At 40.2% G+C, this 13,777-nt stretch overlaps 1 protein-coding gene across 14 annotated transcripts in view; it reads left to right on the forward strand.

The window, feature by feature from the left end:
- Positions 1-13,115, forward strand: part of ABI1 (abl interactor 1) — an 84,019-nt gene extending 70,904 nt beyond the window's left edge. For 3 of the 14 annotated variants that reach the window (XM_086614420.1, XM_086614419.1, XM_086614422.1), the window contains 3 exons: positions 390-490; positions 10,342-10,527; positions 12,225-13,115. In XM_086614420.1, the coding sequence (XP_086470546.1) occupies positions 390-490; positions 10,342-10,527; positions 12,225-12,400 (463 nt within the window). In that variant the 3' untranslated portion in view covers positions 12,401-13,115. Of the gene's footprint in view, positions 1-389; positions 491-1,288; positions 1,370-3,028; positions 3,206-6,037; positions 6,125-10,341; positions 10,528-12,224 lie in introns of all 14 variants that reach the window. The other 11 variants (XM_086614424.1, XM_086614413.1, XM_086614411.1 and 8 more) reach the window with 7 other exon arrangements.
- Positions 13,116-13,777: the final 662 nt, after the last annotated feature.

Consider the following 13,777-nt stretch of genomic DNA (forward strand, 5'->3'; position numbering starts at 1 on the left):
ATCTCAAATAATTATTTATGGTTTAGACATGAACTCTTCCAGACCCAGCTTACTAACTTTCAATTATTACAAGGCCCCTGAACTATTCCTGCGGTTGTTACGCCATTACCTAGAACTGTTTGGTTGCTTACCTTTTTATTTTTTAAAGCATTTAATTAGACATTTTATACATAGTGATGTTTATCAGCTTACCTAATTCCGTTTATTAAGAGTGTAATTCATCCAGACTTGATTAGCTGTATGCAATTGTAGGTAGAGACAGGCATTTTATAGGGGATTTTTCAACAGTCTGTAATTGAGTTAGGCTAGCAGAGCTCACACAAAAAGTGTGACTGTTGATAGGCCTTTGTAGGAAATGCTGTGCTAATACTTGTGTTTTTCTTTTATAGTGGTAGTAGTGGAGGAAGTGGCAGTCGAGAGAACAGTGGAAGCAGCAGTATTGGCATTCCCATTGCCGTGCCTACGCCTTCACCGCCAACCATTGGACCAGGTACGTGGGACTCTTCCCGTGTTAACTTAATGCAGTCACGTCAGTCGCTTGTGTTTGCAGAGGGATTTTCATCGGATACGATGGAGTAGAAACTGTCCTTAAGCACAGTCTTGGTCAAGAAATCTCTTACGAGTGCTGAGGAGCATCTGAAGCTTTAATTCTTTACCAAAAATACTTGCACAACAATCACTTACAGATAGCAGATGGTTAAAACACCTTTGTCAGACCATGTTTTTACAAGATAATCAAGATGGGGAGGGGACAGGAGGAGAGACAGCACGGCACAGCATAACAATAAAAGAGAACTATGCAGGATCTCTCGGCATCAAAAGCATACTCCCTTGTCTTTAAGAATGATGAATGGTGAGAATGTGTAGGATCCATCTTTATTACAAGCCAGCAGGATTATTATCTTGGTAATAAACCAAGTCTCTTGTTTATTTTGTAAGCACATAAAGCTAATTTGCACAAAAAAACAGTGGAGTTTTGTTGTAATGTAATTTTGCTATTGCACTCTTAAATCTCTGTTCCTCAGGTGACAAGTCTTCACTTTCTTACACACATGTAGGTTTTCTGGCATCCCATAAAAATCAATGGGAATAAAGATGTGCAGGTACAGAGCCCTGTGTAGGATCAAGGCCTGAGTTTGTATCTGTTGACCAAATCAGACCAAATCTGAATTTCTGTATCTATTTGGAAAGCCTATCAAGTGCCCATGGATTCTTATTTGTTTGTTGGTTTTCTGTTTTTTTTTTTTTAAATATATGGCCTAATTGGAAATGTAAACTATTTTATTAGCACATATTTCTGTTCCTCCTCCTCCTGGAGCCCCGCCAGCACCACCACTGCCACCACCTCTCCCGATGGGCAGTCTGATAGGTGAGACTTGTGTCAATGCTGAAGTGATTGCAGTCATGCTGCATAATCAATAATCATCTCTTCCTAATGGACTTAGTGAGGGTGGTTTTTTCCTTCTGTAGTGGGATCTACATGATTTTAGTATAAAAATCAGTTCTGGGATATTTTTTTTTAAAAAACAAATCTAATCTCCACTAATTTCCTGTGGTTAAAGCCTCTGAAGGTAAATGCACAAGGTACGGGGAAAAGACTGCCAGTTGCTTGAAATCCTTATTCTCAATAAAGCTAAGATCCAGTAGATCCAATTAGTCTAATCTATAAGAACTCAAAATCAGCTTGAATGTTGGTAGTCTGCTGTATCACTCCTGCAGCTGAAACTAAGCCACAACAGTTGCACTCTGGCTTGAAAATGGTAGCTAATGTGTAGTGTGCTGTATATATTCCATCCTGTGGGTGTAAGGTGGCTGAAAAGCAGAAGTGCTGGTCACAGTGGCTTGGGTTTGCTTCTGTCATGCTGCAGGCTGGCGGCAAACTGGAAGACCTGGGGATATGAGCTAACAGTTCTTGAAAAACTGCTTCAAGCATTACATATAGCTGTGAGGATGGGATCTAAAAGAAGTACTTTTCAAAACAGGCAGGAAAAAATACCCCACCCTTTCCTATCACAGGCTGGTGACAAAGTTATTGTGTTACGAAACTAGCTTTGGAGGCTTTGACCCACATAACCCTTTGCACTTTCCCTTACTGAAGAGTTAAGTGAAAGTGACTTTGGATAGCATTATAGGACTGCAAACTTCTGATCGCACGGTGTTTCTATATATGTGTGTGTATGCATTTTTGTATATATTTATATATAGATATAAGATATATACATGTGTGTATAAAAGCACAAAACCTTTTATTGCAAAACAATTTTTGTGTTTAAAAATTGCATTGATCTATGTGACCTCAACATGTGAGATTCATTAGTTTGCAAGGTGTGATTCTTTTCTCTATCTGTCAGAGGTTAATCCAAAAGAGAGCTTAAATTGTTTTATTAACCTTGAAGTTTGTGCAGCAAGCATGTGGAAGGTGAAAATGGGTGCTCATCCTGAAGAATGAATAGCAAGTCTTTCTGTCAGCTGGCATTGGTGATTCTCATTTGTTCGTGCAAATTCCATCCATATAAAAGCACAACTAGCAAATATGATAGATAAGTGTGCCAGGTGTCTGAAGCTAATGACATCTGTTTTACTGTTTTGTTATGGGTGTCTTTTTATATAAGATTGGAGGCAGTTTCTGGTTCACAATGGAAAACATTTGCTTTGAGCAGAATGTGGGATTTTTTTCAGTGTGCTTTTTAATAAAGGGTATTGCATGTAGAATAATTGAGATTTGCTTAGGAGTTGGAAGCTGATTCAATTTTCCAGTCCAATCCAGTCTCTCAAAGTAGTTCTCAGCATTTCTCAAATGCCCTTTATATAAAGTGTTGATTTATGTCCTGTATGGGGTTTTTTTTTCATTGTTGATTATAACAGGGATGTTTGTTTTCTGTTAATCTCCTGTTACTGGCCTTACATTATTGGAGACCTGTAATCAAGTATTTCCCATGTTCTGGGCTTTTTTCTATTTTCTGCATTCTGTCCCAAGTAATGCTCTGCTTAAGTCTTTTCCTTGGTTCCTCTGGCTAATGCTTTTCAGCTGCTCCGGGTTCAGCTCCTGGTTCCCAGTATGGCACAATGACCAGGCAAATCTCGCGACACAACTCTACCACTTCTTCAGCATCTTCTGGTGGATACAGACGGAATCCTTCTGTGACTGCCCCATTTTCTGCTCAACCTCATGTTAATGGCGGGCCTCTTTATTCTCAAAATTCAAGTAAGCTTCTGAGCTCTGAAATCGCAAACTGTTTTGAGCAAAATGATTGTAAAAGCATGCATGGCATTTTAATTCATTTATGAAGAGCATCAATCAAATTACTGCTTTCTTTCCTAAAATAGAAGGAAAACAAACAAGAAAAACCATATTGAAGTTGTACAGTGATTGCACTATATGCAATTATACTGTTTTACTCTGACTTGTTTGCTGTTACTCATGATAAGAAATTATTATGATTGCCTATCTAATTATAGGCACATTATACTTAAGATTTCAGGTGTGCTTGGAGAACATAACTAAAACCAGATTTTTTTTGCAGGAGACCTAATGTGATTGTAGTACAGTCCCTCCACTACTCGGCTAGTGGCAAGAGAGTACTGTCAGAGCACAGTGCTCACGTAACAGACTTTTCCCATTACACAGTTCCTCCCTGTCTCTCTTTCTGAAATCATTTCCTGATTCCTAGTTTCTCCTTTGTTCTTAGTTTTAAGCTTGACTGTTAAAGAAGAGCTCAGTCTCTCTTCTTAGCAGACTCTTCCTGTGTGCTTCCACACTAGTAGTAGTATAGATAGAGATGGATGAGGGAAGGGATGGATGCCGTGGACAAGTGAGCAGGTTTTAGTTAGCAGCATCCTGCCTACCTACCCAACAGGGCAAACAAGGTTCACTGCAGAAAGATCTGCAAAATAAGGATCTACCTGAGTGTTGGTAGAAAGCTGTTTCTATCAGGAAACTTCTTCCTTGCCGTTTCCATAAATTTTAACTAGATACGCATAGAGGAGTGATAGTCCTCTAATGATTTCTGATGATGTTCTTCAGTGTGCCAACTCTTTAAACTTCAGAATGATATTTCTTTTAAAAAGAAATGTTGATGTTTGGGCTGAAGATCACTTTGGACCAGTCAGTGTTTGCTGTTGTGTACTTACTGTTAAGGAAAGAATGCATATGAAATGTTTGAAACACTGAGGTGAAGAGTTTTCTCAGTGGTTTAGAACTATTATGTTTATCAGAAAGCATTTTTACATGCAGACACAGTACCTATCTATTTTGTTTTTCCAATCCTGATTTTCCTCCCACTCTCTCTCACCCATACGGGCCCTTCATTTTCCTCCATGCTCTTGTTCTCCCAGATTAATTCACCATAACAACAGAAACTCTTTCCTGTTTGAACAGTTGTGTTCTGTTGAAGAAACAGGGCTTTACTTCTGGAAATAGTTCAGTTGTCTTAAATGCTGTGCACGCCACTATTGCTGAACATTTACATTTGTCCAAAGCAATTTTTTGCTCAAATGCAGGTCCTGTTCCTTAATCTAGCCTCTCTGGTGTTTTCAAAATACTGATGGTCAACATTTTTTAAACAGTATTTTGATGGGTGTGTTTTTCTACTTTAAACTGTTTTCCTCTGTTTCTATAACTGGTGATTTATTTTTTTTTTCAATGCTACTGTCTTGAAATTAAATCCAGGTCCCATGTTTCCTTAAGGTTTTACTTCTCATGCTAACAAATATTCTGTTTTTTCTTAGATGTTTACTTCAATTTTGTGAGAAACCTGTTTGTTTACCCTATTTTATTGATCATTTCTCCCATACAGATTATTTGATTATTGGTTTTGTAATGAACTAAATGCTCCATTTTTATTCATCAAACATTAATCTTAGTTATGGCTTTATTTAAAACTGTTGCTTACTTGGAAGTACAGAACCTCTTTCAAATTTGGTTCCAACGGGAGTACTCCGCTGAATTCCCACCTTCACAGGAATTTCTCTGCTTCAGTGCAAGAGAAACTCCACTGAGAAGGGGCACAGTATAAACAGATGAGTGGATGTCTTGGGTTTTTTTTTTCTTTTTTTTTTCTTTCCTCCTGCTTCAGGGGGTACATCCTGACAGAGCTAATTCTTTGAATGGCATGCCCTCCTGCTGCCATGCCTCTTTCCTAGCTGTAGAGAGAAGAGTTGAACCTCTCAGCTGTCAGCCCAGCATCTCTGAGCGCTGCTGCCACGTGTCTCATATCTCATTACTCACCAAATAGGTAGATACTTCAGAGAAAATGAGCTTGCAAGTGCTTCCTGGGGAGTACAGTGTAGCCAGTTGTAGCTGTTGAAGCCTTTGCCAGCCTCTTAGGTTGCTGAGCGCCTCTAACCACAGAAGAACTTAATAATTGAAAATAAAGCTCTGTTGTGCTCTAAACTCATCTGGTTTGCCTACCAACAAGCAACAAGGTCCCTCTTTCTATGTAAAACAAAAACATAAGAAGTCAACCCACTGCCTCCATGTCAGCAGAACAAAATTATGGAAGGTGGTCTCTGATGAATATTAAGAATATTAAGCATTCTTTTCCTTGTAAAGTAGTTGTCTTTGCTTTGTGTCAGTGCTGCTTTGCTGGAGATGGAGTACTGTTATTTTAGAGGAGGAATCCAGAATCCTGCAAAACATCTACTTCTAGTTCCATACTTTTAAAAGACGACTACTAAATTTGAGTAATCCTTACTTGGCAGTAAGATGAAAAGCTCCACGAGTGAAGTGGAGCAGGTCCCTTCACCACACTCCCTGTGAGCTTCCAGACACACAGCCTGCACTCAGCTTTTTGTTCAGCTCAGCGCAGGGGCATGCCTTGCTTTTTGATCCTTGATTGGCTAACCACGAATTCAGCCTTGTTGGAAACACAAACTTGAAGAAGGTTCTTCCGTGTGTGTGTTCTTGTTGTTCTTTACATACTTTGTTTTGTGGTCCTTGTTACTGATGGCTGCTTTTGTTTGTTTCCTTTTTTTTTCCTTTTTTTCCCCTCTGTCTGTTTGACTTTCCCTGGATATGGTGTGTGTGTGTTGCTACCAGTTTCTATTGCTCCACCCCCTCCCCCTATGCCTCAGTTGACTCCACAGATACCTCTCACAGGCTTCGTGGCCAGGGTGCAGGAAAACAGTAAGTTTGGACAAGCTGAGCTGTTAAAGGGTAGAGCCTACTTTCTTCTAGCATGCATGGCTGGCAAGTCAGACTCTATTTTGTTTCCTTTTCCAGAAGCTAATACCATCTTGCATTCTAGTGTCAATATGCTATTGGAGCTGAAGGGCACACTCTTCAATATTTTGTAACATATGCATGATTATTACTGACCTATTTAAGTTCTGAACTGCAAATTTATTATAGAAATACAGTGTGAAATATGTGGCATCTGCTTGGTGTGAATATAGAAATGTATCTTAATTAAAAAATATTAATTTCATGTTGAATCATCCTGCCTGAGGCTTTTTCACTAGGGATAATTGATTAGTTTTTATTAGAAAGGCTTATATAGACTGTCAAAATATGTACCATGTATCCACTGACTCTAATGCTGTAGTAGTTTCAGGAGGCTGTACAGTCGATTGAAAATGTGCAGTCTTATCTAATGCCATTACAAAAGAGCTTGTAAGGTATTTCTCCTCTCATCAGCATTTCATTCTCCGTTTCTTTGTGTTCTCTAGCCAGGTTTCCCTACTGAGCTTCTTGCAGCATAGCTCTGCTTGTTAGGTGTGCAAGAGATATGCTCCCTGGCTATGATCTATGCTGCAAGGTGTTTTGTACTGGTAACTCTGCTTTTACCATTACTGCTTGATTCGTTTCAGATGAGTGTTACCATCCCAAATGCTAGTGCAGGGGTAGAGTTGTGTTCCTGATCTGGGGACATCTTTGCTGTAGGAGTACATTGCAGTTCAATACATATCAGAATGAAAGCAACGTAGGCAGGGCATGAAGTAAGTACAAAATACTTTTAAAGTGTTTGGGAGCCACAGCGAAGTCTGCTAGGATCTCAGGGGCTACTACTACATAGTAGCTACATAGATCTAGAGTATGTTTAGGGGCCCCCAGATCTGACTAGTGTTGCTGTTCAGCTTCCCATTAGAGCTTTTAAGTGGTCATGTTCTGAGCATTCCTCTAGCAATAAGAGGCATCTCTCCAATTCTCATCTGAAAAGAAGGTGTTTTGGTGTTGTGCTAGGTATATAGTAAGAATCATGTTGATGTAAAATAGTATGCCACAAAATTGTGTTGATGAATCTTTCCAAAATTCAAAGTCTAGAGGTAAACCTACTGAAAATGAAGGTTACAGAATGTCTTCACTTGCAGATAAACTTGAGAAAACTGACACCTGCTTCTGAATTGTTCCAAGTGTTGTCCTCCTGGAGATAACACAGCCCTTGGGAGAGCGGAGGTGAAAGGGACAGACTTATTTGTGTGTGCAACAACAAAACGCAAGCTGACTTGTGAATGAAATTGCAGCAAAAATAGCTGAAGCTTGAAATCTGGTGTTAGGAATTGTTCTTTTTATTTTCTTTCTTTTAACAGTCCCTTGGGTTTGAAAGTTATGTAACGAGTATGGCTTTGAGCTGCTGCTGCCTCATTTCAGAGGCAGGGGTGCGTGTGGCAGTCTGCGTGTACGCTCAGCAAAACTGGCTGTGGAGGCTGTTGTTGAGTTTTGGCATTGTGTGCTAGACTGTCATCTGCCTCATTTTCTGCAAGAAGTCTACAGGGGAGTGGAATTAGGGAGACGTGGGAAGGTTTGTCTTTTCCTTATCAGAAAGATCTCTGGGTTTGGAAAGCAACATCCTCTGCTCTGTGGACTTCTTTCAGAGGACAAGGACAGAGGGCTTAGAAACTATGCAATGCCTATTCCTTTTCCTGCACCCTGTGCCCAAACTGTGGGTGTCTTCTTCAGAGAGGTTTTGTAGTGTATCTGGTGCCCAGGGACAACTGATTGGATGTAAATGGCTGTACTGCTAACATCCAGCCCTTTGAAAGAGAGTCTGCTGCTCCCCATTTAAAGAACAGTGATGTAAATACGTACAAGGGAAGATGTCTCGATTTGGAGCTGTTTAAATACTGGTCCTTTTACCCTTTCTCATTTAGTGTGGTTTTCTGTAGGCTCCCCGCCCCCCAGGAAGAGTAATGCTGTTCTAGAGTTTGTCTGCTTTAAGCTCAGAACCAGGAAAAGTCTAATTTAAAATGCAAGAGGCGAGGGGATACTTCCATGGGGTGGTACTTGTCTAATTTTCTGTTCCATTCTCTCCCCTTGTTTAAATGTGAAGTGGAATTGTTTTAAATGTTTCCCATAAAACATGCAGTTTCTGCACTTTATCTCAGTTAGAGTATGTGTTGGCGCTTTCACACTTGCATTTCTTGCCCTCTTCTTTTCAAATAAGCAACTTCATTGTTGAATAAATACAACTTTTTGCATTTATTAAGGTAAGGATTTCTCAAGATCTCAAAGAATTGTGGGTTCAATACTGTTTGTTTGGTTTTTTTTTTCCTGACTGCAGACAGAAATTAAGGGGAAAAATATAGTTTGTGAAAGACGTGCTGAAACTACTGCACAAAACCAATCTATTCATGAACAGTGTTGTCATGTGTCTGTGGTGGATTAATGAAGCTTGCCTGTGAGTGCTATTTAGTTAACACGGGCAAGACGTAGTGTTCAGTCAGCCCAAGACTTTGTTAGTCTGTCTCCAAGTGACATAAATGGGCTTCTGTGTGAGAGCGGGAATCACTAATACAGTGGCAGCCAGTCTTACCGGTGGAGAGAGATGTGGTGTACATAGCTCAGCTGGTCAAGTTGGAAGAGAAGTGGGACTCGCGGCTGCCGAATAGCATTAGCTCTTCAAGGGGCAGAGAGCAGGCTGGGTGCCTGGGCTGCGGCACCCTCTGCCCCAGCAGCTCCTGCTGGCTTCTGCCCCCTCGCAGCAGGAGATTTGGCTTCCCCTGTACCAGCACAGCCGGTCTGACCCAGCTAGGACACAGGAGCTGTGCTCAAGCCTCTTGTCATGGCCATAAGAGCAAACGTTAGTCACTGCTGGAGTAGTAGTAAAGAGCATTAAAGCAAACAGAAACTATTTCTAATCTCCAGTGCTGTTGTAATTAGCAGTAGCTAAAGCTTCACTCAGTGTTGTTCTTTCCTTGCCCTGCAGCTTGGCTTTCTTCTCGAAATTAGTGTAGTGTGTGGGAGCTACACGTTCTGGAGCACGTGCCCAGCCTCATGGCTCCTTCCAGTCAAACCCTTTCTAGAGCAGTGGTTTTCAGCCTGTGTTTTCAATGTGCAGACTCCTAAGTATCTTCTAATTAAATCTGTATTGCTATATAACAAAGCTGAGTTTAGTGACAGTAGCTTCCTTTCAGTAACTTCTGCCTTCATAGTGCTTATACCTAGGTCTGTGTGTAGTGGACCACAGTTTCAAAGGAACACAATAAGTGACTTGATGTCTTGCATCTGAGTGTGCTCTATCTTCTTTGCTGCCAGCTGTTGTGATCGTTACTGAAAACTAATTTGATGAACTGAGTTTAAGAGTGATTTGTACCATAATGCCTTTCTCTTTTTCCCTTTCCCAAAGCAACTTGTATTTGTGCTGATTGGAGAATCTCAGGGCAGGGATTTGACATTTTGGATTATACACTTAATTCCTTGAGTACTTTTTTCCCCAAGAGCAGCAGCTGCCTGTTGTAGTTTTCAATTTATTAATTGAATCCTGGATATGTGCACACACACAAGCTAGTATGCGCGATAGGGATCAGTACAAAGCTTTTCTGCTGCAGAAGGATGACTTGGCTTTCTCTTACCTGGTTAAATCTTAAACACTAGTTTCTTCCCTTTTCTATGATCCACACCAGATCTTTTTGTCCCCTTAATGCTAGCTCTGAGAGAAAAGGAATCCAAGGAAGCAGTGTTCCTAAGTAAATTAAAGTGATTGTTATAGACAAAGGATTTGTTAAAAAATAATCAAGCTGCTGGTCCACTCCAGAGGCCTGTTGCCGCCTGGCTCAGAGGGTGCCACTCGGAGTCCTCCCATAGCTAACCGCTGCAGCTAGCCCCTCAGCGCATGGACGTCGGAGCAGGAAGCTTTCCTCTCTGCTGGTGTGCAGCTTACGCCCTGCAGCATGTGCTTTGACTCTAGTAGCGTGTATACATAGATCTGACCACTAATAACAAATGTAGTCGCCTGTCGTAGCTGTTAATACAAAGCCTCTGTTTCTAATCAGTGCATGGTATTATAGTGCATGCTGTGTGTATTGTCCCCCCACCCCTTTTATTTACAGTGTACAGCCTCAGGTTTGTTTGCATCTCCACACTGTTCTGATTTAAGAAAAAAAATAATCTCCAAACGTTTCTAGTTGCCGATAGCCCGACTCCTCCCCCTCCACCACCTCCCGATGAGATGCCGATGTTTGATGACTCTCCTCCTCCTCCACCCCCACCCCCCGTGGATTATGAGGATGAGGAGGCTGCTGTTGTGCAGTACAGCGATCCCTATGCAGATGGAGATCCTGCTTGGGCACCTAAAAACTATATAGAGAAAGGTAAGAAAAGCGTTGCAACTCTGTTACTGCAGTATCGGAGGATTAATGGTACCTGATGGGAATGAAGGACTTACCTTGGGTCTGATGAAACCAAGTATTGTCCCTGCTAAGCCAGAACTCGAACTGTTCTTTTCTTAGTTCGTCTGCGGCTACACCTAATGTGATAAAATAGAATCCGTCTTTGGAAGGATTATAAAATACCTTCAAGTGTTGTAGAATGGATAAAAAGAAAAAGAATCTTTTGTTATGAGCAGATATAAATCAAATGGCTTTCATCTTTGCTGAGCTGCTGGACTGTGTCTGTAGCTACGTTAGGATTGCTGGGCAAACATCTAGACATAGTGTTGCAAAAAGACCAGAAAGTCCAAGCTCTATATATCCCATCAAACTAGACAGCTGGAGTGGATCATTAGACTTTCAACTATAAAACATGGTGAGGCTTCCTTGGAGACTTATCAGTGGCTCTAGATAGCAGACTATAAGCTGTACTGAGGTATGAACATATAGCAGAAGTCTCTTCCCATGAATAACTGAGATGTTGATTTCCTGCCTGTAGAGTTGTCTGTGTCATGACAACAACCATTTTGTCAACAGCAGTGTTGCAAGTGTTCTCATGATCTGGCTGGTACTATAGAGTGTATGAAATGGGATAGGGCACCTATGGTACTTGTCTGGGCAGAACTGCTGTGTTCCATCTTCACTCCTGGCTGGGCTGCGTGCAGGACATACCCATGGGATGAAAATAACTGATACACCGCATCGTTATTTGCTAGGCATTGAGACATCAGATTTCTGTGAATTTATATATGTAAAATAGTAGGTTCTTGGAATTCAATTGATAAATCAATGTTAACTGTTTTGAAGGGTAAGGCTGTGATGTCCAAAGTTTGTGTATTCATAGTGGTAGGTTTTGCTTCCAGTATTATTAGTGGTGACGTTTACTTTCCTTAGGGAGATCTCTGCTTTGTTAATTGCACACAATGAGGTGGAGGTTGGTAAGAGAGTAATGCGTTCACCCAGCAGGTACTGAAAAATATCTGATGTTGCTGTAAATTTGCTTCTACTTTTCCCTACAGTGACTTTGATACTTGCACTCATTGCAGCTCCTTGAAAAGTCATGCCAAAACTTACCACATAGGAGCTCAATAGCAAAGACCATCCGTTTCTGTACGGTGGCTTTAAGCAGATGCATTCACAAGATCATACACTGAAGTGAATACTATGTAGCTGCAGAGCCCATAATGTGAATTTTTTCTTCTGCTGGTCCATTTCTACAGAAAGATTTATTTATTTTTTTTAAGGCTTTCTCTAATCAAGAGATTCCTATACAGGGATCTATATGCTTTTGAGGTAATCTGACCAGAAATGACTGCCACGCACATGGAGCCAGTCATTCTATAGTTCTGCTTTTACGTGTCTATACGTTCTGTTTTACTGTATTGCACTCACCTGTGCCTCTCTGTCAGTAGTGTAACTGCGTGTTCAGTGTAGTCACCACTCACTTCTTACTGGTAGCTAGTGTTGCAAGAAAAGTGAGATTTCATTTTCTGGACTTAATGTTCCAGGGAAAGCATGTGAATTCATTATGGAAAATACCAGGATAACAAATTAGTCTTTTAAAAAATAATTGTACTTCAAAGAATGTTAACACTGGTGCTATTAATAAAATGCTAAACTTGTCCCTGTTCAATCCACAGTTGTTGCTATATATGACTATACAAAGGACAAAGACGATGAGCTGTCGTTTATGGAGGGTGCAATCATTTATGTGATAAAGAAGAACGATGACGGCTGGTATGAAGGAGTTTGCAATCGAGTAACTGGCTTGTTTCCTGGGAATTATGTTGAATCAATCATGCACTATGCCGATTAAAATCCGTTGCTTTTCAAAGCTGGGTCTTGTATTCAGTCATACCATGATTATTTACAAGGGGTAACTAAAAGCTAACAGAATTGTCTTAATATACTTTCAAAAAAACGTGCCCATTTGTTCAGGCCATACTGTTCTAATGGTATGATTGAATGTCCATCTCTCTTAAGTCTCTGGAGACGGTATGTCTTACCTGATGGCAATTTGTAAAACAAGCAACTGTCTATAACTGGTTATACTTATTTACTTATGCATTGTTAATTTTATGACCAGCCTAAATATTCTGGGGAAGTAGGGTATAATATTTAATGAACCATGATTCAGATTGTGCCATTACATTTTTCAGTACAGCATGGTAACTAACACTACGTTAGACTAACATATTAAAATCTGGATGAGAAGTTTCATGTTAGTGCTGGTCATATTACTTTTTGTTTAGACTCTTTGCTCATTCTTGAACTATATTTGTTTAAAGCATGCATACAAACTTATGTATTGAAATATACTTTTTTAAAAATCCAAGATGCTTCCAATTGTTGTAATCTTTACCTGGAGTATTCTCACTAAAGTCTATTACAATGAGTTGTTTGGGTCTAAGGTGTCCATGTGAATCAAAAAATGGGTGGTCTTCTGTATGTGTAATTTGTACCCAAGTTTTTTTAATAAGTAAATTTACATTATGACTTTTTTCCATTCATAAATATATAAGTGAACCAAAGTTCTTGTCCATTACTTTGTTGGTTGGCTCGGCAAAGCAGTTTGGAATGCTAACATAGCAAACTCATGGCTGTTATCCCAGGCGATGTACTAAAAAGCTAATGTTTGTAACGTGACTTTTATCACTGACAGAGGGCAAATAAATTAGATATGAAACCTGAATTACACATTTATACAAACTCTTAGAAGTTCTTTTCTTCCATAATTAATTTTAGAAAGGATTTTTGATTGAATCTAGTTATTTAGATGCAGTAAGTTGGATGCTGTCTGTAACAGGCATTTCTGAGTAGAAGCTGTGTCTGGCTTGGTGATGTGCTCAGCTGAGCAGAGATAGCAGGCTATCCTCAAGATATGACAAAGGAGGAACAAACGACAGGAACTCAACCATTGTGTAAAGGGATCACAGGCAGAGAGAGTCAGAGATGATGGACTTCCCTGTTCTACAAATTCTGTGGCTTAAATAATCTGAAAAGGAATGGAGTAGTACTGGATAATTACTGTAAGAGGAATGTATCTGGGACTTCAAAGCAGACTTCTCAGAGGGTACTGAGTGTACTCAATGAATGGGTGATGGAGTTGAAGCTTTGACTGGCAGTTGAATCATTCATTCTTAGTGTGAGTTAGAAATACTGAGCCTTGCATTTTCTGAACTGCAGCAATCTC

The sequence above is a fragment of the Tauraco erythrolophus genome, chromosome 7, assembly GCF_009769465.1.
Source record: "Tauraco erythrolophus isolate bTauEry1 chromosome 7, bTauEry1.pri, whole genome shotgun sequence".
In the NCBI taxonomy this organism is placed as follows: domain Eukaryota; kingdom Metazoa; phylum Chordata; class Aves; order Musophagiformes; family Musophagidae; genus Tauraco; species Tauraco erythrolophus.